The sequence below is a fragment of the Eptesicus fuscus genome, chromosome 15 (assembly GCF_027574615.1).
Source record: "Eptesicus fuscus isolate TK198812 chromosome 15, DD_ASM_mEF_20220401, whole genome shotgun sequence".
NCBI classification, from domain to species: domain Eukaryota; kingdom Metazoa; phylum Chordata; class Mammalia; order Chiroptera; family Vespertilionidae; genus Eptesicus; species Eptesicus fuscus.
This window is the reverse complement of record NC_072487.1, coordinates 70,735,721-70,759,730: the sequence shown is the minus strand read 5'-3', so window position 1 is coordinate 70,759,730 and position 24,010 is coordinate 70,735,721. Positions and strand designations below refer to the sequence as shown.

Below are 24,010 nucleotides of genomic sequence, written 5' to 3'. Positions count from 1 at the left end.
TTTATTTTATTTTTCATATTTCATATATTTCTATGAAGAAAGTGTGGTTTTTATAATTGAAAAGTTTTACTTTGAAAAGAAAAATCAGTGTGTATTCTAGCCAGTTTTTTTCAGCTGCCATCTCAGGTCCTAGCCCTCCTTTCTTATTTGCTTAGAGGATTTATTAGCTGTTTGACTCCTTCCTATGGAAGCTGATCTGAGATCCTCCTTTCAATTCCCATCTAACTCTAGCTCCATCGAGAACTGGGTCACCAGCCTGGCTGAGAGCAATGATCCTGGCAAGTCTAACCTAGAAGGGAAGGCTTGTCAAGGAAGTGGCTAAGCCCTGTCAACCCAAACTTCCACTCCTAAAAATCAAAGTTAAGGCCTGTATTTTTCTGAGCCTGAGTGAGTTTTGTGATTAGGTTCCATCTTGGAAATTTCTGTTTGTGTGAACGTGGTCTCCTGGTCTCTTGTTTTCATGAAAGGACTATTTGACATTTGACCAAAGGATGATTACAGGCTGGTGGGGATTGGTATCTGTTGATTAACTGCAGGATGTAAAAATGATGAAGTAAATGACCCCAAGAGGAAAACAGGTCCTCCATTCAAGGCTTGATTTGATCACCTTCAGCCTGCTACCACTGATTTGGTCAGAAACTGCAAATATCATGAAATTTGAGTCAATGCTAATAACTTGACTCTATTGTGCTCAGTGACTTTCACCACATTGAGTTTAATCCTTGGTGGTAAGAGTCAGCAGGGATAACTAGCATTTTAAGTAAAGTGCTAGGAGCCTGGAACATGTAAATTTGAAGGAGGTTTGTTCCTCTGCAGATGATTTAAATGTTAAGTACGTCCCCATGCAGGGGATACACGAAATGGAATCTGAAAACTATTATCTCCTGTAGAAATGAACTCTCAATTTACTCACTGCACAGGAAGGGCAGATTCTAGTCATTTTCACTGCCAGCAGGTGCCCTTTCTATGCATAATAGACTTCGCAAGTGTAATTAACACATGAGGACCACTGCTGCCAGTTTTTCTTCAGGTACATGCTGCTAGGAGTTTTCAGGACAACAGTGTAGTGTAGGCTATAAGAGCTTTTTACAGTGTACTTGAAGATGAGGTGTTCATTGACTTCAGGACAAAGACATGTTAAAAGGAGCTGAGCCCAGACCCTGCTGTTGGTAGCATAGGTCATGGTCCTTGAGCTCAGAGACCCCCAAGAGCTGTCATGCAGCCTTTGGTAGAACAGAGGCCAGTAGAGCAAAACTCTGGGATGCAGTGAGTCAATGGAAAGTATGATGCTGAAAACCCTGCAGTTATGTGGAAGACTTTAATTGCATATTCACAAATACAACAACCAATTATCTGAGTTAACTTTAATTAGAGCTATAATCACGGGTTTTAATTATCTGAATAAATCGATTTAGCACAAATGGTCTTCCCTAAATATTTCCCAACTTAATTTTTTTTTAATCTTTCCATTGATTTTTATTTTTTTTTCAGTTTTTTTTTTTTAATTTGTTATTGATTAAGGTATCACATATTTGTCCTCATCCCCCCATTCCCATCCCACACCCCTCCCCACACATGCCCCCACCCCCCTGTTGTCCTTAACCACTGGTTAGGCTCATATGCTTGCACACAAGTCCTTTGGTTGATCTCTCCCCTTTACCCCCACCCTTCCCTCCCCTCCCCCTGAGGCCCGAGAGTCTGATCCATGCCTCCTTGTTTCTGGGTCTGTTCTTGTTCATCAGTCTATGTTGTTCATTATTTCCCCTAGATGAGTGAGATCATGTACTATTAGAAATACACTTATAAGAACCGAAAATGAGACAAGCAATAATGGTTATGGTGACAGGCAAATGAATCAGTGTGTAGTGAGTTTCTTTCTGGGCCAACAGTTCTTTTGAGACCCAACTTAAGTTTTTTAAGTCTCTTCCCATTTCTGAAGAGGGTGGTAGAGAAAGCACCTGGGCTTTGGATTTAGGCAGACCTGGTTCGCATCTCAGTTTCATCTCTTATTAGCTGTGTAACCATTAAAAATCTATTTTGCACCTCTGATTTGAAATTTTTTTCTGTAAAATGGGTTTAATTTACCTACTTTGAAGGAAGGCTTTAGGAATGAGAGATATTGGTCATCAAGTGGCACACAGGAGCCATTTAGTGAATGGTGGTTGCTCTTATCATGGTTATTACAAACATGGGACATGGATTTTGGTTTCCAGAGGGTTTAACTTGCATTAAACATTATTCTTGCTTCTGTAGTCTGTGAGCTCAGGGAAAAAGTTTATAATTCATCTTCTCTTTTTACCCCTCAGATTGTTTTTATTTTGATTTTTTTTTTATTTAACTTGAGTTATTGTATGGTTGTTTTCATTTGCAGCTGTGGCATAAGAATGAAAAGAAAAGAAACAAAAGCAGATGGCAGAGAAAACGAAAGGAGTAAGACATTTCCAGCCCTTATGAATATTTAAAAACATGTGCTGCTAGTTCCTTTCTACTTTAGATCTGTGCCATTCTCCTAACTTTGAAAATGAAAATGAGAATGATCCCTACCTTGGCTGATGGCAGCCCTGACCTTGGCCAGTGTTGTCAGAGCCTTCCCACTTCTGGGACAGAAGGATTAACTTGCTGATGAGAATCAGCATTCCCTTTCATTAAGATAATCACTATCTATTGAGTCCAATGTATGTGTCAAGCTCTTTATAAACATTATTGCAAATCTTCAAAATCAAGGTATAAGGCAAGTATTATTAGCTCCATTGTATAGATTCGGAAATTGATGCTCAGAGGGATTAATGACATACCCACTCTCAGCAGCTAAGAAATGGTAGAGCCTGAACTTGCAATCCAAGGCCACCTGATATTAAAGCTTTGTTGACTAACACTCCGAAGTGTTAGAAAAGAAGTTGTACCCATCACCAAGATTTTGTGAAAAAATTCTTGTAGGCTTCTTGATGACTTGCATTATGTAAACTTATGTTATCATTGATTAATTATTCATTCATTCAGCAAATATTTATAGAGCACTTACTATGTACCAGGCAATATGCTAATTAAATGTTGCTAATAAAAGGTCCATATGGTATTTCCCATGTAAATTCCCTTTTCTCCCTTATTTATTCAGAAGCAGTACTAATTAAGGACCACAAATCATTTCCCAAATTTAATTGTTTATTTGGGTTATTTTGGACACTTGTTAACACACCTTTGTGATAAAACATTTCCACATCAGATCAGGACAAGTTCTCGTGTTCCCCCAAAGAAATAGCCAGGTCAAGAGCCAAGTTAGTAACTAACTTCTGATGCTTGCTGAGAGCATGGTTGAACCGAAAAGTTAAATCAGATACACACAATTAAGGTTTGGATTTTGCATTTGTCTTTGTAAAATGCATTGTAGTTCCTGGCATTTATTTCCAGGTGACTCTGGAAGCCATTCTTCTACTCATAGTGGGCATACTTCGATTCTCTGTGAGAGACTCTGGTTCTAGGTTCTTTATATGTAGTGCATGTAGAGTTCTGAACCAAACCCCCATGTCCCATCCTGTATTCCATCTAGGGTTCTTAGCAAACAGTCTGAAATATGCCTGATCTCAAGGTGCACAGTCTACATGGGTGATGGGGGCATCAGTCTAGACACAGCTGTGAAGTGACATCTGGATAATCAGATGGCTCCACTCCAATTTTTACCTTCATTGATGCCATGAAATGTGGCATAGGGAATAAATTGCTAAAGTAAGTGGGATTGTTGATATTCTTGGTGGCAGAAATAGAATTCAATGAAGTGTGTGGTGTGGTGTGGTGTGGTGTGGTGTGGTGTGGTGTGGTGGAAACAAAACTTGGCTTTGGTTCTGGCTTCCCTATTTATTAGCTTTGAGGTCACTGAACCTCTCTGAGCCTACTTTCTCTTCTGTCAAGGAGGAATAGTAATTATTACTGACACAAAACAGGTACTCTATTAAGTAGTAGGTACTATTTTTGTTGTTAATGACTATATATGTATTTATAGTCAATATGTATTACTATGTATGTATATGTTTGTGCATACATATGTGACCCAGCAAAGTCCAGTTGAAATTCCCAACACTGGGGTAGGATGGAAGTAGATAAGGTAGACAGGAGTGGCTGGCATTCTCTTATCTATACCGAATGCTGTGTTATGTAGGTTTTGTTAAAGATTTCCATTTTGTGGCAAGTACTCTCCCCCAGCCTCAGCAGCGATATTCCCACAGTGGTGCTGAGACTGGCAAGGTGTCCCTTTACCATGGGAATGACCCTTCCCCAGGTAGGGAAGGCAGTTGTCTTCAGCCTACCCACCCCATGGCCCTCTACCTCCTCTGCTGCTGCATCTAAGCATCTGGACCTGCCCTGCTGGTCCCACCCTCCAGAGCCCCCGCTGTTGCCTGATGTGGGACAGGGCAGCAGGCTGCCTCCCCAGCCCAGTTTCTGACTAGCCTCCATGGGACAGAGCTGGCTCTGATCTCTGCTTATATGACCAAGCCTTAGCCTGGTTTTCCATTTCTTGGGACACATTCAGTATGTAATTCCTCACTCCTCTCTGACTGGGAGCCTATCTTGAACCCAACACTTAGAAAACTCTGAAACTTCTAAGGCACGGTGTGTGGTCTCAGCAGCAAAGACAGTCTAGATATGTTCCTGGCCACCAATAGAACAGGATCCACAGACCATGTGATGCCCTCACCACAAAAGCTGCAGCAATGGAGGGCTTTTGTGATGTGTCCCTGCCTCTCTGAGTTTGGGCACAAGGGAGGATACACCAAGCACAAGCACAGGGCTAGGCTCAGAGTCATCTCTCAACTGGATTTGTTTTCCCCTTAAACAGTAACAGACTGAGAGGCTAAGAAGGAAATTGGATGCTGTGCATCTTGGCATGTGGCATGCCTTAGTCCTGGAACACAAGAGAAAATCTTTTTTTCTTATCACCAGTTGAATTTTCAACTTTTACATTTTTGGGGGGTTTTTGTTACTTTCTCTTTATTTTTCCATATATCTCTTTCTCTTTTTCTCTTCTTGTTTCTTTTGTACCTCATTCATTCCTGCATTTCTACAAGGGTCTCGTGGGCTGCTGGTGGCCGACATTCTGAGGCTTCCCTTTTGCAGCTGGCTCTAGCTGTTATGGTTCTCATTGAACTCTCTGGGGCAATCGAGGGCCCCTTCTCCTGACCTTTCCTCTGTGATTAACTTCTCCTGCTCCAGTGGTCTTAGCCATGGAGCCCTTCCTGATGTTTTGCAAGTCTGTCTCCTTCTGGGTAGACCAAGGAGGCACAGAAGGGAGGGCTGTTCCAGGCTTTGATGTTGACCTTACAGGTTTTCTTCCAGGCGTTATCTTTGTAACTCAAGTGTTCATTCGGTTGACTTCAGTGGCTGGTGCTCTAAAGGCCTCTCTCCCAACCCCCAGAGTTATTACTCCACAAAGCCATAGGGCCACACTCAGAGGGCATTGTCCTTGCTCTCCCCCTTCACCCATCAGCTCCAGTGATATACACATGGCTCACATTAGCAAACCATCTCCAGTACCCAACTCCATACACACTCAGCTCCTCCACTGTGGTGAGACCTGTGGTTCGGCTGCCAAAATTGCAGGTGAAAACTAGGCAGTCTCTGCCTCCTCTCCTAATCTAGACTTGCTCCTTTCCTCTCAGGGATCCTCATCCTCTGCTATGGCTCAGAAATCAGGGAGGGCCAGTTGGAAAACAGGCAAAAAGTTGAATACCTTTTCCCCGAAGAAACCTTGATGAACTCATGGCATTTGCACCCCTTCTACTGTCCAAGCTGTGTTTTCTGCCTCTCACCAGCTATGACCTTTGTCAGGTCATTTAACCTCTTTGAGCCATAGGTTCCTCTGTGAATTACGGAGATCAGGTTTGCAAGATTGCTGCGAGGATGAAATGAGGTGATCACAGCACCTGTAAATGTCCCCGCAGCAGGGTCACACATACAGTAACGTGCTTGTTTAACGTCTGCTGTTACCCGTAAAACAGGCAGGAACCAGAACTCTCTTTTTCTCTTCTCTATCCTCAGACCACGTGGTGCCTGACACATAGTAATGTTTGTTGGCTGTCTGACCAGCATATAGAAAACAACACATAACAAATGCATCATAAGATGTTAATTTTCTCTTTTCCCTCCCATTGTTTTTAAAAGTTCAAGCGCCTGAGTGACTGTTTTCCTCTCTGGACACCATGAATCACGTTATGATACTAGTTCCCTCTTTGGCTTGGCGGCTGGAGTGCTCAGAGACAGATCTGTGGGCACCCAGCAGGTGTGCAGAATCTAACCTCACCCCAGCTTGCATTTTTTTTCCTTTGCCCCTATTTCTTTCCCTGCTTTTATTGCTGTATTGAACATATTTATATAAACTACCTTAAGTCCTGTCTGGGACAAAAAAAGAGTTATCAATTAATTCATTAAAGCTAGTAAGGCAAGTGTAGTTTTCTCCTGGCTATGAAGTGTCCACTTGCTATTTGATTTTTCAGCTATAAATATCAAATAACCATTTTTTTCTTTTTCTAAATATATTTTTATGATTTCAAAGAGGAAGGGAGAGGAAGAGAGAGAGAGAGAGAGAGAGAGAGAGAGAGAGAGAGAGAGAGAGAAACATCAATGATGAGAGAAAACCATTGACCAGAATCAAACCGTGAGCTCCTGGTTCATAGGTTGACACTCAACCACTGAGCCACACCGGCCAGGCCCATTTTTTTTTCGTAAGTGTGACATAGTGGTTAAAAGAAGTTTAGCAAGAATAGCATAAGAGGCTTTGAAATAGAAGGATTTGGGCTGGAATCACCATCAACTGTGTCCATGCACAAGTTTCTAAGAATCCCTTTTTTAATCTGTGAAATGGAGGGTGCAGGTTGGATAATTTGAGGATGAAATGAGATGAGTTAGCTCAAGCCCCAGCACAGCCCTTGGTGTTTGGTGAGCGCTCAGTACGTACGTAGCAGCCCCACTGTCGTTATTCTTCGTGCTCTGCACATGGAAACAGGAACCCGTCCACTTCTCCTGCGACTGACAGTCTAAAATAATCCCACAAATCAGATGTAACTTATACCAAATGGGCAGCCCAGATGAAAGCCTATAAAAGTGGGGCGTTAGCAACCATTGGGCACTCCGAGCCTGGGGTCTGAGGGGGCAGTAGGACTTAAGGGATGAAGGGGACTGAGGCCTACAAAGAACCCAAGGCAGGTTTAGAACAAGAAGTTCCTTGGTGAGGGGGGTTTTCGGACAGAGTGTAGAGAGGCTGGGACTGGCACAGCTGCTGGCAGGCCTTCAGGGAACAGGTTGGAGAAAGCCTTCCCACCTCCTTTCACTCCTCCTTCCCAGCCTGGCAATGGCTGGTCTGGGAAATAATAAGCTTTATCTTAGGAAAACACACTTGGGTTCTAGTCTCAGTTTTGTCGTTTATTAGCTGTGTGACGTGAATGAGTGTTTAGCTTCCCAGCCTTCATTGCTTTTTCTATACGTTGGTGGTAGTAATAGTATCCCCTCACACTGTTGCCTTTAGGATCCACTGAGAAAATGCCGTTAGCCTAGTGCTGGCAAAGGCGCAGTAACAGTGGCTGCTCTCCCTGGCTCCCTGTGCAACAATGGCCGTTACATTAGCCTGTAGACCTTCTCTCTGGTCACTTTCAGTGAGACCAAAGCTGTGGTTATTTGTGTTCTCCAACATGATGTGTTGTATGCTCCTTATTCTTGTTCTTTCTCCCTTTCTTTTGTCCTTGAACCTCTCTAACAATGCCAGGCCTCGTTATTTCAGAACAGAATTTAAAATGCTTGGACAAGCTGTGTTTACACTTCTGTTTCTTTTCAAAAAAAAAAAAAGCAAGAAAAGAAACTCTCAAACAGTAAGACCTGTTTCAGAGTGTTCCTTTCCTTGAAAAATGGTGAACTGAGGAAAGCCTTGTGGGATCCACTTTGCCCATCAGGGTATTTGGTTAAGAAGGTGGTGTGCCTCAGAAATAAGATGGGTACTATGATGTGTAAATTGTAATGCTAACTATGCATTTATATGGGGGGAGGGGGGAAGGAAAGAAAAACAGTGGATCTTCCAAATCCCTGGGCAGCTCTAATCTAGTTGCTTCCTAAAGTAGAAGAGGTGTTGCTCACCTGGGGGTCTGGGCCCTCCTACCTCCACCCAGACTAATTAATGGCCCTGCAGTCCCCTCCCCTCCTTGTCTCAGGAAGCTGTATTTTATGTATTTGAGCAGCCAGTATTCTTTTTAAAAATTTTTTAAAATTTCACCTGACTCTTTTCCAATTAGTTGTTGCTCACCTCAAGGGAATATAATTAAGAGCACTCAAGTTATCTGGAGGAAAGGAATTAAACAAATTGTGAAAGTGCCGTAATAATGTACGGGGACTGCAGCACCATTAATAAGTCTGCAGCATCCATATTCATGCCTGGTCATTGCTAGGAATGAGCTCATGCTGTAGGACTTACCTGGAAGAGAAATGGTGTATATTCCACGCCTAGAGTTCGTAAGATTGAGTGAATATCTCCCTTAGTAAATAAGCACTGCCTTCTTTCCTTTGGCTGAAGTACTGAGTGTGTGCTGTAGGGCACCTTGAACACAGCATGTGCTTTCAGTCCAACAGCCCTGAGTTTGAATATGGTTCTACTATTTGCTAGCTGTGTGATGTTGGGCAAGTTACTTTACCTTTCTGAGTCTGTTTCCCATTCTGAAAATGTGGAAAATAGTGCTCTCTTGAAGACTTGCCTTGAGAATTATGGATAAGTAATGCATTGAAGCAGCTGGGTTATAGTAGCTCAATAAATATTAGGTCCTTTTCCCATTAAGAGGATTCAAACTGAACATACATTTCAGGTAAAGGTCATCATATTGTCACTGGTTGACACCAGCAATGGAACCCCTTTCCTTTGTAGAAGAGAAGGGAGAAAGAATGGCTTTTACTCTTCCAGGATGTAACTGATGAAGTCAGTGGAATAATTCCCAGAGAGCAAAGGCCTAGTACAGATACACCGTAATCTGCTATTCAGAGGTATATAGTGGTATCCCACAATCGCTGTTAGCCACAGAGTAGTTGTGACACAATTGTCATGGCCTGCCTATGCATGGACCTGGTCATACTGTTAATATTATCACCACTTTAATGATGTGTGTTATTGGTTCTGTATATGTTGTGTCTAATTGTCGTTTAAAATGTCTGCAAAATTGCACTCAGATTCTGCATTGAAATGTAAAGTCGCTATGAATGTTGAAAGATCCCAGAGCAGAGAATACAGCATTTTTTTGCTATTAGTGAAACAGATATTTGCATTCATATTTTCTTGAAAAGCAACAAACAAGTTCTTTCTGGGACCTAATAAAGGAAGATAGTTTTTAGTAAATGAAGTTTTATTATGTTTTGTTACCGAGATACCCTTAGGAAAATGTGGATATTGATGGCTCTAAATTAGAAAATGATTCAATTGAGTCGTACTCTGAACGTGAAGTTTTTTTTTTAGGAATAGCTTAATTCATTTTGCTCTATTTTCCTTTTAATGTATACTGAAGAGTGATAAGTACTTTTTAAAATTTGTCATCCTACATGATAAGAAAGTAATAAATCAGTTTATTTGGTAGTTTTTGGTGGTACATAAAATCAAGAATAAATGCCTTGTCAGAGTGGCTCAGTTCGTTGACCATTGTCCCATGCACTGAGAGGTTGCCAGTTCCATTCCCCGTCAGGGCACAAACCTGGGTTGTGGGTTTGATTCCCCAATCAGGGAGCACATAGAAGGCAACCAATTAATGTTTCTCTCTCATCAATGCTTCTATCCTCTCCCTTCCCCTTCCTTCCTCTAAGCATGTCCTCAGGTGAGGATTTTTTTTTTTTAAAGAGTAAATGTTGCCCTCTGAAGAAAGTGATTAGCAACCCTACTGAACTCAGTAAGTAGACAGGTGACAGGGGAGTGTGCTGGGAATGAGAAACCCATGTGTAGAGAGGATGCAGGTCTAGCACCCCACATTCATCATCGAGTCTCAACCATCCTCACCAAGTTTTGCCATTTATCCATCAGAACCAGGCAGGAACAGAAAACCATTCTTTTGGCAATAAGAGAATGGGTCCAGAGGTGCCAGCCATGCCAAAGGCTAAGAGAGAACCCATTTGGACATGACAGTCACTTACTGAGCCTACCATGTGCTGCTCCTATGGTAGGCACTTTATTGATTATCTCTAATCCCTGCAGCAGTCCTGAAGATTTCCACTGGGGCAGGTACTGCTGTTTTAGAAAACACACTGCCAAAATATAACAAAAGTTGTAACAAACAGTCCTGCCCTTTGACTTAGTAATTCCATGTTTGGGGATTTGTGCACATGAAGTTGTTTGTTTTCATTGAATATAACTTATAATGAAAAGATGGAAGGGACTTAATTGTATAATTGTAAGAATAGGGTTCAATAAATTATGTACATCTATACTTCGTGGAATATTACACAGTTTTAAAAATAATCACAAGGATTGTATAAAATATGGGAAATGTTAAGGTAGCCAAGGAGAAAGCAATAAAATATATGCACTCTATAATTTCAAAGATATAAAAATGTTTGTTAACATGGGCCAATATTGGAGGAGAATAATACAAAAATAAAAGTAGTTGTGTTAAGATGACATGATAATGGGTGAGTGACTTTTTTCTCCCAAGAAAAACTTCTCTCTGCAATAAAAAGCCATAGAAAACAGGTTTCAAAGAAAATGAGTCAGTAGCAGCAATGACTATTGAGGTATATTGAGAATAGAAATTGTTTCAGAACACACCTAGAATTACCCAGTTACATATTTACTACTTTGAGATGTTGAGATTCTGGGTTTCTTTTTCTTTCTTTCCGTCTTTCTTTCTTTCTTTTCTTTCTTTCTTTCTTCTTTCTTTCTTTCTTTCTTTTCTTTCTTTTCCCTTCTTCCCACTTGGAATTTATAATTAGTATGTATATCTGCAGAGCAAAAATGCAGTAGATTCAGGGAAGTGTTTGAGGCTTTGTGAGCAAATGACGACAATGTAAAAGGTATTTGTCTAAATTTGCATTCGTATAAAACATGGAGCTGCTGTGATTTCAGAATAAATGTGTTTTAAATATTTTCTAAATACAGAACTGTTGCAGCCCTAACAATACTTGGCTAAGAAACTACATTTCTATGATAGGCCATTGTTACTCCTTGGAAAATAATTGGGCTTTAAAAAAGGCCCACTTACCAATACTGAGGAATGCGTCCACTTTGTCCCTTCTTGCATCTGTAGTCCTTTCTGTAAGACTCCTCTTCCTCTCTTTTGGGATATCATTGTTTTTTATTGCAGGACAAAAGGGCATGGCATTAAAACCGACATATTTAAAATTCTAGAAAATACTTCTTTTTCAGATAAGAGCCTGTGTTTGTGTTGAATTATACAGAGTCTTTTGCTGTACGTATTTATTTTCACCGCTTTCTCACAATTGTTGGAATGTTTTTTTCTGTGCATTAATTCATTGATTGGAATTCCAGTTTAGAAATGCTAATTAAAACTCAGGGTCATTGGTCAATTGCATTATCAAATGTAGGAGCTAGAAAAGTTGATAAGATTTGATTAAACATTATGGATTTTTTTTCTCCCTTCTGTGTGTTAGGCTCTGCTCTGGACACATTAACAAGTGGCCATTTTTCTGGAATTCTGCACTCTTCCTGCTTCCTTTCATTATATTAGGCAAGGTTCCACTAGATGAGACATTTGTAGTCCTAAGACTTCCTGCCAGGGTTCAGACTTTGTATTTTTGACATTGAAGCTGTCGTTTTCCTGAAGCTACTTAATTAGAAACACATTCATTTCAGTGTACACTGGAAAAAAACTTGGACAGCAGAGCCAGGCACACTGGGAAGTTTGAGCATTTGTGTAGCTGGCAGCTAAACTAATGGTTTACAGTTTAAGGGGGGAAATATCGCAGGGCATTTCCTTGCCCCTGGAAGCGAAGAGAAGCTGAATGTGCACAGCAGATACCTATTTTTAAAAGAGAGAAGAGGAAGAAAGAAAAAAGACAACCCCACTTTCACTGCAGTTGTGTGTATAATTCTTTCTTCAGCTATTGTCAAATACAAAAGTCTTCCAGGAGAATAGTTCCCAAACTATGCTGCTAATATTCAAGTCTGTTTTACAGGCTCCCAATATATATTACTGCTGAGATCATAGTAAGGAGGACATTTTATATTCTGGGGAACGATTTTTGCTTGAAGAATTTGATTTGTCAAATGGTAATGAGGGAATTGTGCCCTTTCTTATTTTTAAATGTTTGAGCAATTTTAAAATGCACAACTGATGTTTTAGAATCTTCATTGCCTATCCATTGCTTCAGGATAAAAGCCTGAACTCCTTAGTATTAAATTGGAAGCAAACCTCTCCTTTCTCATTTCTTACCACTCCTTGTTTCCCCAACCCTGTCTCCAAGAAAGCCAGCCTGCAGGTCCCCTCCCACTCTCCCAGCTGCCCCAGAGGAAAGGTACCTGGTCACCTCAGTCTGAGCCAGATATCTTATCTCTAGGCTCATAAAATACCCTTTGCACCTTTCACAGGATGTATCACATATATATGAATCACACTGGAGAGACATATAGAAAAATTGCCAGTCGCTCCTTCCCTCCCTACTCCTTGACCTCCGTCCCCTACCCCCAAGAAAAAGGTCATGTAGGAGGTGGGCCTGGGGATTTTAGGTTTGGTATTACAAAGTCTGTATGGCACAGAGGAAGAGACTTTGAAGTCAAATTCTAGGTTTTCCATTTACTTTGTTCTGTGGCATTAGATAAGTGATTTAAACTCTCTGGACCTGTCTCCTCATTTGTAAAATGGAGATAATACCTACCTTGTATGGTTATTGTTGGATTAGGAAGATAAATTTGAGCTTCCTTATATAATGCTCAGAACATTTGTCATTGGTAAGTAACATCATAAATGATAATGGCGGGGGGTGGGGGAGGTGGCGGGGAGTCAGGGGAGAGGGGGTACACAGAATCCTGAAACCAAAGAAAGTCAATCCATGATGCCCAGGCTTTCAAACTTTTGGAGTTGGGTTCTGGTCTTCTGCTCAGTCTCCAACTTAGGGCCCATTGCCCTGTGAATGAAGTCATTGGAAGGGGCTTTGTGAATTGTGGTGTCATCCAATGGCCTGTGTGCAGTTGTGGAGGAGGTGCTTACTGGTTGCTCTCTATGTGCTTTTTCAAATCAGAGTGGACAGTTAGATCACATCTCTTGATGGCAGAAGGAAATAGCAAATAAAAAATCATTCTATATTCAACCTTGTTAACTGCTTTTCCTATTATAATTGTGGCAATAATGGTTCCCATTTGTACCAGGAACTGTACTAATCACTTGATGTATATTTTCTCTCATTCTGATAGCAACCTCTACCAGTTTGCTTCTAAGATCCCATTTTAAGGATGAGGCAACTGAGACCAGGCAGTTGCCTAGCTGCTATTTAGGGACTAACGCCAGAGTCGGTTCTTCCTGCCACCCGTGCGGCTTCCAGTACTGCCTGCATTTTGAAATTCTTCTGAAGTTTCTAGGCTTGGGAACAAAATGTCACATTAGGATTTTTGTTGTGAAAGGAAATGTAACTGTGCATACGTTTATTAAAACAGTTTTTCTCCAAATAGTGAACCATCTGTAATTTTCTGTTGGAAGCAACAGACATTAAAGCAGCTGTGTGTCTCTGTTTCTCTTCACAGTGCTCCCATGCCCTACCTCATAGGAATCCATTTAAGTTTAATGGAGGTAAGTTGGCGCCTTTCCTCCCTACATCTCCCTACTTGGCCGTTTTGTTTTGAAAAGACACAGTGTGTGGATTCACAGCTCTCCACGTGGGAGCGTGTGGAAGCAGCGCTTGGTGCACAGTGCCCTCTCAGGGGCACGGAGCTGAGTGGTCCATTTAGACCCTTTCCCTGGGCCCTTGTTCCCAGTGTTTGTCCTCTCTGCGTGGTGACTGTCAGTTTTCATGGGTGAGGGAGCGAAATTCCAAGAGGCAGGAGGAAGAAGGTCCTCAAGAGTTTGAACAAGGGAAGGGAAATGATTTGCCTTTCAAAATGATGTTTATTCTAAACTACTACAACAATGTTATATTTTTTATTGTAGAAAATGTGGTATAAAAATATATAGAAGTATAAAGAGGAAACTAAAAATTATCCACAATTCCATTATTCTGAATTCAACCAGTTAGCATTTTACTGCTCTTCCTCCTGATCTTTATTTTATGAATATATATTTTGTATAAATGTACTTAATTGGTATGTGTTTTATATATAATTTTGTTATTATATGTCACTTAATATTATGGCACGGGGATTTCAACATGTTTTTATTTATTCTCAATAAGAATAATTTTCAGTTTGCTACCTGTCATTCCACTGTTTGGATATATCACAACTTAACCATTTTTCTGTTACTCTAGGACATTTAGGTTGTTTATACTTTTTCACTAATATAAGTAGCATTTCAGTGAACATCTTTATGCAGAAGGTTTTATCTGCATTTTGACTTAGTTTCTTAGCATAGAACCCGTAATGTAGAAATGCTTGGTCAAAGCTATGACTGATGACAGATTGCTTTCTGCATGCTGTACCAATTAGATAGCAGTTCTTTTAAAGGACTTATCTGGGCTTTTGTGAGTGCCATTGACTTGTAGATATGAACCCCAAGCTTTTCCCTCCTCGGGAGAGAGCTTAAATTTGTACTAGAGCAAAATGGGGTGGGAGGTGGGGGGCTTGCCTATTTTGCACAGGAGATAAGCTCTCAGCGGGAAAATCTAAAGCCATATCCGTCTGTGATGATGCTTTGCATGTCTTAAAGGAAGTGCTACTTCTCTTCTTCTGTTCCCTTCATTTCACGTCGACGAGGACCACCTGCTTCTTCGCTAACTGTTGCACACTGTGCTATTGTGCTTACGAAAATGAAACAAGTTGGTTATCGAAAAACCTGTTTGTTTGACATTGAGAATCTTGATCAAAATAGACCACAGAAATCTGCTCAAATTTCTAATTTGACAGGACGGCCATGTGGCTCCTACATTCTGTTAACAGTTCCTCCTTGTCATCACCCAGCCCTGAGCACATACAGTACACAGTTTATGGACTATCTTGGGTGGTGTATTTAGATCAGATTGAAGAGGTTTTTTGGGTGTTTTACCTTTGTCAAATTTGGGGGTGTATTTAAAGCTCCTGTGTGAAAATTTTAAATTGAACACCTTCTAATAGGCCGTTGATGCCAATTGTTATAGAGTTTGAAACACTAATCTAAATACCATTTGGTCTATTGGAGTGCACAGCTCCTTTCTGCCTCTCCTCCTGCCCACCAGACTGTGCTAGCAAGGCTGTATCAGATTCCTTTCATTTCCGTTAACATCAGCATTGTCCACGTTTCTAGTTTCTGCCTGCTTTTCTTCTATACATGCCCTCTAGTCATCTTGTCTAGGGCTTTCTGTTTCAGCGATCAAGGTAATGTCAATCACTCTCAGCTGTGATTCTAACTAGCATGGCTCTCTCTGAACACAGGTTCAAGTGTTTCAGGTGCCAATTGAACTTCACCTAGGTTTGCTACACATATCTCAAACTCAGTGTTACACACACACACACACACACACACACACACACACACACACACACACACACACACACCCCAAACTACATCACTCCCCTTCCGGTGTTCCCAGTCCCTGTGAATGGTACCAATGCCTGCAAAGTCACCAAAGTGGGACACACTGAGCATGGCTGAGTGCTCCTCTTCCTTGTTCTTTCTAAATAGGTACCAACTCTCTGACATGTCTCTCACCGTGTTCCTTCCTTACTGCCTTCATTGACTTTTTATTTGCTTTCCTTGGATTCTTGCAAAGCTTTATTCATTCATCTGCTTAGCAAAATGAAAGCCTCTTAGGTTCCAGACATTTTTCTTGGTCCTGGAGGTATGAAGGAAAATGTAAAATCCAGGTCATAGTCCCGGCATTTAGTGGGTTGACTTCTACTGGCTCACTCTACCTTTAGTGGCCCTCCTTCCAGTCTTGCTCTGCACCGCCCCTGAGTCTGCTCAGTCTCTTTGCTGCTGCCAACCCTGCTGTCCTCTCAGTGTCCCTTGTTAGCCAATGTGCTCACTGATCCTAGCCATCCCGCATTCCCATACCTCTGCATGGCTAAGCCCTGCCCTTCTCCAGCTCTTTCAAGAAATCCTCCCATTTTGTCATCATCTTTCACTTACTGTCCCTCCTGCTCTGGGTGGTAGCTGTTTGCTTCCCCATCCTCTTCACCATCCCTTGGAGCATGAGTTGGGAACAAGGACTTTGTTTATCGTGGTATCCTCAGCACCCGTCAGGGCACCAAGCAGGTGCTTTCAGAAAAGAAGGATGAGTGAGTACCTGGGAAGCTGAATTCGGAGCACATTTAGAGCTCCCCAACAGGCATCAAAGTTTTGGAGAACCCAGCAAAGATGGACAGAGTACATTATTTTACTTTAATATGATTGTAAGTAACTTAAAACAAGGCCTTTTGTTAGTAAAACATGAGGTGCAAAATATGAATAATTTTTTAAACTAGCACTTGGGATGGAGTTTTGCACCTAGGTGAGTGGGTGTGAGTTGACTCTGCTCAGCCTTTGAGAGGCTTTAAGTGAGAAGATTCAGGAAGCACTGGCCAAGATAAATCTTAGTCCTGTCAATTAGCTAGAGTAGGGAAGAATTTGCCTTGCTAAACTCCTGCATGGTCAGCTCTAAAAAAAAAAGAAAGAAAGAAAAAAGAAAGAAAAGAAAAATAGTAGTAGCCCACACTTGAAGCCAGCTAAGATACTTTCTGAACAAAGTAGCATTTCCTGGGTGTGCTGGGCAACCATGAACTTCCAGTCTTGGAATTTAGTCTTCTCATCGCCTCCTGTGGATTTAACTCAGACTTGGGGCGCTCTAGTAGTGCTTTTTGGTTGGGTTTATGTGGTTCTACTATACCCTTCAAATGAGAGGGCTGCTTCCCTGGAGATTTCTCCCAGGAACTATGGGCTGTAATACTGGGGGAGGAGCTCGTACCTCGGGCCACAGGAGACCTGTCTAAGAAAGGAGCTTGGGTCGGCCCATCTCCTCCCACATTCTAGTTTTCTTACTGGCAATTCAGCAAGAGGCTTATTTTTGACTGCCTTGTTATTTTTTTCTTGAAAGCTATAGGCACCTTATTATGCCTTTGCATATGTGCCAGAATTTTTTAAACTTCAAATGAATGTGGCAGATGTTCATAAAAGTTTAGAAAAAGCTACCATAGGAAGACTTTTTAACCATTTTTGTGACACTCAAATTTGTTTCACAAAAAGAAATATAAGTTATAACCTACTGATCTCATTTGAAAAAAGGTTATTTTGGGGAAAGACCTAATTCTAGTCTTTATGCTCTTACAGGATGCCCTTTGCTGTTAAATGGTAACCTCGTCATCTTAGAGAGTCTGCCTTCCTTCTAAAGTGGCACGTATATAGCTCATCATCATTCTTATCCCTCCTTCTGCCTTTTTATATCGTTCTCTCATTTAAGCAAACATTAATTGGAGTCTAGTGGTAAGTTAGCAGGATAGCCAAGGATATTGGCATAGACCTACTTTCTTCTTGGAGAGAATGATCATGTTAGCTGGCAGCTAGGAAATACCAAAATGTGGCCTGATTACACAGTGACTGTTTCCTTTTATTCTCTCGACCTCAGTTTAGTTTAGGAATGTTTCTGTAGCCCCTCTTCTGTGCCATGTCTGGTAGCAAGTGCTTCTCCTCTTTGATAAATGAAGACCTTCCTTTCTAAGCCTCACAAACAATGCTTGGTGACAGGCCTCAGAATGACATCAGGGTATTTTATATCATTCCTGGTGACACAAGGGTCAAGAAGGAGGAGGGAGAGGTGGTAGCAATGACACAGTTCCAGACAGAGGCTCAGGTTTGTCTTAAATGAAACTCCACCTAGACACGAGGGGCAGTGAGGGGAGCCGGTCAGTAGGAGGGTTCGGGATTCTGGCTCCCCTACCTCCTGCTTGTGTGACCTTAAGCAAGGTAATTGACCTCTGAGCTTTTTTTCTCACCTGTAAAACGAGGGCAATGGCTATACCTCCCCTATAGGATTGTTGGAGGATCCGGTGAAATAATGGTTATTGGGTGCCTAGCACAGTACCTGGCACCTAAAGAATTCAACAAAGGCCAACAATCATTGCAGTTTTTATTTTGTCAATGGCCTGAAAGCCACTTACATTATTAAGTTGATGGCTTTTAAATTGTGTTTCAGGGACTTTTAGGTTCCAGGGATCATTGTCATCATTCTCATTTCCTAGGGAAAGAGAGTTCAAACAAAATTGTTTTGTGCCTGCCCTGTTTCCTCCATGTTTGCAGGGCTGGAGGCATTGTACCAGGGATGGGTGTGGCACTTTTGTAGAACTTGATAAATTTACTAATGGTCCCCTGCTTGACCACCCCCTGCTGTAAACAAGGCATGGTACTTTGTCTCTCTGTATCGGTTTCTTCATCTGTAATAGCAGTCAGTACCCACCTTTTAGGAATGTGACGCGGATTACGTAAATGAGCCCTGTATATGTCCAACATAGCCCAGTGTCTGGCCCGCAGTAGGTGTGCAGTAAGCATCCCTTCCACAGTCATGTTTTGAGAGCCTTCTGTGTGCCAGCCCTGGCCTCATACTAGGAGTCTATATACAATAGTGAATGTGACATAATCCCACCTTCAGAGAGGTGTGTCTAGAGCAGGTGGAAACAAGTAGAAAGAACTGCAGTGAATGTGGGATGCCATAGGCTCTGGTAGGACAGACACTGAACCTGGCCTTGAGGGCTGTGCCTCTCAGAGGAAGGGAATGCCTAAACTGAAATCTAACATAAATAAGAATTCAGCCATGGGAACAGGTAGCGGCATCTACAAAGACTTAAAGTGTTGCCCATGGAGTTTTCCAGGAAGTAAGAGTAGTTCAGTGTCTGATAGGAACATAAGTATGAAGGGAGAGAGGAGAGCTGAGGCAGGCAGCAAGGGCCAGCCATCCAGGGCCTTGTAAGCCGTGTTAAAGAGTCTGAACTTTATAGGGCAATGGAGAGCCATTGAAGAGTGTAAATAGGGGAGGGACATGGTCAGGCCTTCTCCTTCTGGGCCATTAGAAACCCAGTCCTTCCATATAAAATGCTTGGAAACTGCTTAACCATGTTAATAAAGTAAGTTGATATTTGTAAAGATCAAGGTAATTCTTAAGTAAATTACACACCATGACCACATATATAAAATTCAGATGTGTTAGCGTCCCAAACCCAAGCTTCCGAATGGTTCCCTTGCTACTAAGTCGTGGCAGAAGTGTTTGTAGTGATGGCTTTCTTCGAGGTTTTAAGCACCACTTTTACTAGATTCTGACTTTCCCTCTCTGTTTCCAAGTACTTTTTATGAATTAGATATTTTTTCTACAGCCCAGTTTGAGGATATAAATTTAGGCTATATACTAAGTGATAGTTCCAGGCAGTAGGAACAGGGGGAGTGAGACCCAGGTACCATGTGTGCAGGCTTACTACCTCTCACCCCTGCCCTTGCCCCAGTGCATTTTCAGGAGGCCTGTTACGGGTGCACGCAGACACAGGATAAGCTCACAGCAGTCCTCTCCCCTTCTCACCATTTGTATCTGGGAAGGCTTAGCTGGGGCTCTTGGAGCTAATTTTGCAGATGCGCCAACTGCTTACAACAGCACCGAACTACCATCCAGGCACAGCACCCAGGTGCCGAGTCAAAGTTCCTCTTGGTTTCTGGGATCCATATCTCCCCAATCACCCAAAGAGAAAATCTTTAATCCTTTGTTTGATCCTTTGTTTGTTTGGGGGGATATTTATTTTTAAACAATTTCATAGTGAGTGAAGAAGAGTGTTTCCTGCTTGCCATTGTACCATTTTCCTTGCAGGACTCCACAGGTAGATAGTGGTAAGATGCCGTGATTGGTGCAAAACTCTGAGCTGTGATTATATTTCCTTAACAGTGGTGACTGGTTTATGTGTCCTCACAAGAATTAAAAAATTCTGTTATTTGTTAGTGCTAATTAATCATATTCCTGCTTTATATGATTAATTTGCATGAAAAATTCCACCTGGTAGTTTCAGTCATAGGTTCATGGAGAGAGCTTCAACAAGAAAGGGAGAGGGCTAGGAGGAAACTGACGTGTGAGTCCTTGCTCAATCCAGACACTGTATCAGGTACTTGATGCCATTTTACTGCTCTTCCTCCTGGTCTTTATTTTATGAATATATAGTGAGCATTTCTCAGAATCTCTTAGGAGCTAGCCATATTTGCAAATGGGGGACGCCAAGGATCAGAGATGCAATATAAGTTGCATCCAGGCCCTCAGCCCCCTGAGCGTCTGCTCTGTGCACCCTCCCGTCAGGCTGTGTGGATTATGCCAGTCCTGCCCCAGTCCAGGGCAGAGAGGCCCCTCCTTTGCCTGAGCTTTTCCTTCTCGGGGTGGCCTTGGTGTCATGTACTGAGAGCTGAGGTGAGGAAAGGGAGCACTCGAGTCTGGCAGCCTCCTGTTTCTCTGGAGAAAAGCTCTGCGCACACTTGTGACTAGGGCTGGGTTACTTAGCCTCTCCATGGCTCCATTCTTTCATCGGAAAAATTAAGATTATGTTATCCATCACAAAGAGTTGTGAGAATTAACTGACATAGTGGATGTGAAGAGCGTTTTAAAGATGCCATACAAAACGTTATTCTTCCCAGTTGGTAATCTATAGATATAAAAGCCTAAGTGACCTTTAAGACCAGTCAACTGGTCGCTATGATGTGCACTGACCACCAGGGGGTAGACACTCAATGCAGGAGCTGCCCCCTGTTGGTCAGTGTGCTCCCACAGCCGGCCAACCTCCTGCAGTCCTTCCCCCAGCTGGCCGGGTGGTCATTGCGCTCCCACAGCCAGCCAACCTCCTGCGGTCCCTCTCCTCAGCCAGCCAGTCCCGATCGGTCCCGATGGGGACGGCCTCAATCAGCCCCAATCGCTAGCCAGGCCCAGGGACCCCACCTGTGCACAAATTCATGTACCATGCCTCTAGTATAAAAATAAGAGGCAAAGTTTAGATCTGTGGAACGATGACGTTTGCTTAATTATATAAAGAAAAAAGTAATTGGACAGTAAGTGGTTTGGTTTTGCTTGAGTTTCTTAGCATGTTATTTGTTATCCTGGAATCATCATATGTGAGTCTGTCTCATCCAGAGCATTTGGAACAAAAGCGGAGCAGCTCTGTTCACGTGAGGGCCGGGAGGTGGTCCTGCATCTCACCTGATGGGTTTCCCCTGGGAGCTCCCTCCTCTGTGTATCTGCATTTCAGATGAGCGTGATCTTAAATGTCACTTACCTTATTGTTGGAATTAGTTAATATAAGACAATTTAAAGCACTAGTAACTTATGTAATCAAAGGAATAAGTACTTCTGACTGATTTTAGTATCTCTTACAGTCAGTACATTTTCAGGCTAATTTGTTGTGACTGAAATGTTCTCTAGTGAGATGAGATGAGCCTCTATTATATTTCAGAAAAACTGAGTAACGTGCGAGGGAGAATCCCAGTAGAAAAAATGTGAAACCATCATTGACGCTTTTGTTTTCCAGTTATCCTATCATTGCTTAGACAGTCATTATATGTAAGTTCTATTTAGCAGTGTTAAAACTGACTTCAAAGAAAACGTAAAGTTTATCATTTGTTACAAGGAGAAGCTTGAATTAATCAAATTCCAGTCAGATTAAGATACAGAGTAATGTGTCTTCAGGACACTATGTAGCAGAATGGAAGAACTCTGGGCTCTATGTTATGTGGACCCGGATTCAAATTCTAGCCCCACCACTACCAGGTGATTTTAAACATAACTCTGTTTAAACAGGAGATCAGTTTAGCAGGGAGATAAACGTATGGTGACTGTCACACAGGATGACCACTTTGTATAAAATTACTATTATGTTATCCTCCTAAGAGATGCCTGTTGGAAATACTGCACTTGAGCCATGTGATTTCTAATTGTCACCCCTTTGAGGGAGATGCCGATTTTGCAGAAGGAATGTTAAGGTGCCGCTCTGAGCCTCAGACTCCTCGCTTATACTAGTAAATGGGTAGGTTTCCCACTTTGTAAGAGTTTTTAGTAAGGAGTAAATGAGCAAATTTGTCAGGTACCAAAAAAATGGAAGTTATTATAGCAGTCCCCCTTATCCACAGGGACACATTCTAAGACCCCCACTGGATGCCTGAAACCACAGATAGTCCTGAACCCTATACAGGATTTGGCAAAAGTAGGTTTACAGTTGTATGTAAAACACAGTTTATGCTTGTATTATTATTAATTACTAGCTTTCCCGTTGCAGGAAAAAATCCTGCAATAGGATTTCCTGCTGCACTCTACCCCGCCTCCCTTCCTCCCTTGTTCGCCCGCCTCACCTTCTCCTCCGGCCCCGCCCGCGTTTCCCTTCGCCCCCGGCCCCGCCTCCACCCCGCCCTTCTCCTCCCCCCGGCCCCGCCTCCGCCCAGCCCTTCTCCTCCCCCCGGCCCCGCCTCCGCCCCGCCCTTCTCCTCCCTGGCCCCGCCTCCGCCCCGCCCTTCTCCTCCCCCGGCCCCGCCTCCTCCCCGCCCTTCTCCTCCCCCCTGGCCCCGCCTCCGCCCCAAGCTTTACTCCCTTCTGCAGCTGTTAACTTCTTTGGACGCGGTCTTGATATGCAAATTAGCCACCATCTTTGTTGGGGCAATTTGCATACTCATCCTGATTGGTTGGTGGGCGTGGCTTGGCTGGTGGGCGTGGCTTAGGTGTAGCGAAGGTGTGGTCAATTTGCATATTTGTCTATTATTAGATTAGATTGTATTATTTTCCATATGAACAACTAAACTTTTACCCCACCCATATATACTGTTTTTTCATGTAAACATACCTATCATAAAGTTCAATTTATAAATTAAGCATAGTAAAAGATTAATAATAAACAATATAAAATAGAATAATTATAACAATATACTGTAATAAAAAGTATGTGAATGTAATATCTCTCTCTCAAAATATCTCAAATTTTCCATTTAATATTCTTGGTCCATGGTTGACTGCAAGTAACTAAAACCATGGAAAGCAAAACCACAGGTAAAGGGGGACTACTGTATATGTGTATCAATAGAATATGCATGTAGAATGGATCATTTTTCTTTAAAACAAGCTAAAAGACATCTGCTTAAGATTGGCTCTGCAGGGGGTGAAGGTAGGTGGGAGTGTGCAAAGCAGGGATAAGGGGGGGTGGCGTGGAAGGAGACTTTGCTTTGGGCGGTGGGTGCACAATGCAGTGTGCAGATATTTTGTTGAGTTGTAGACTTGAAACCTGTATGGGTTTGTGAACCAATGTCACCCCCAATAAAATAAATAAATAAAATTCATATCCTCCCCCCCAAAAAAAGAAAAGATTGGCTCTGCCTTCTTTTTCAGCCTCTTTTTGTATTTTTTAATGAGTGGCTTTCCTAACTTGACATTAGCTTAAAGGCACTTTTAACTGAGCACAGCCACATAGGCCTGGTGACTTCTTTTCATAAACTCCTTGCAAGTGATTAGGGGCGGGGCCGTTGGGGGAGCTAAGAGACCAACAGCGTGATGATTGAAGAGCGGTACCCTTGGCCTAGTCAAATCCCACTTGGAATCCGGGCACATGTGGTTTTGTTTAACACCATGCTCAGTAGACTCATGGTATGGGTTTGTGACCATCAGGCATTTGTTGTTGATATGTGAGGTCACCACAGTGGGGGTGTTTGTCAACCAAATTAAACTTCCTCTTAATGACCTAAAATAATTGATTCAGAAGGCCTTTAAATGAGCCACGGCAATGTGTAGGCAAGCTGAAACCCAGCATTTTCTGCACAAATTATTGATGTTATTGTTTAGGATTTTTTTGTTTGTTTTCAGTTTGGGGGCAGGCAATGAGCCTGAGTTTGAATCCCAGCTCCACCATTTGTCTGTGTGCAACTTGGGCAAGTTACTGAGCTTCTGTGCATGTGTGCCTTTG

The 24,010-nt window shown here is 42.2% G+C and overlaps 1 protein-coding gene across 4 annotated transcripts in view; it reads left to right on the top strand.

Annotated features, from left to right (window-relative positions):
• Positions 1-24,010, top strand: part of DENND1A (DENN domain containing 1A) — a 463,104-nt gene that overhangs the window by 261,817 nt on the left and 177,277 nt on the right. For all 4 annotated transcript variants that reach the window (XM_054726915.1, XM_054726917.1, XM_054726916.1 and 1 more), the window contains one exon: positions 13,700-13,745. In XM_054726915.1, coding sequence (XP_054582890.1) covers positions 13,700-13,745 — 46 coding nt within the window. The remainder of the gene's footprint in view (positions 1-13,699; positions 13,746-24,010) is intronic.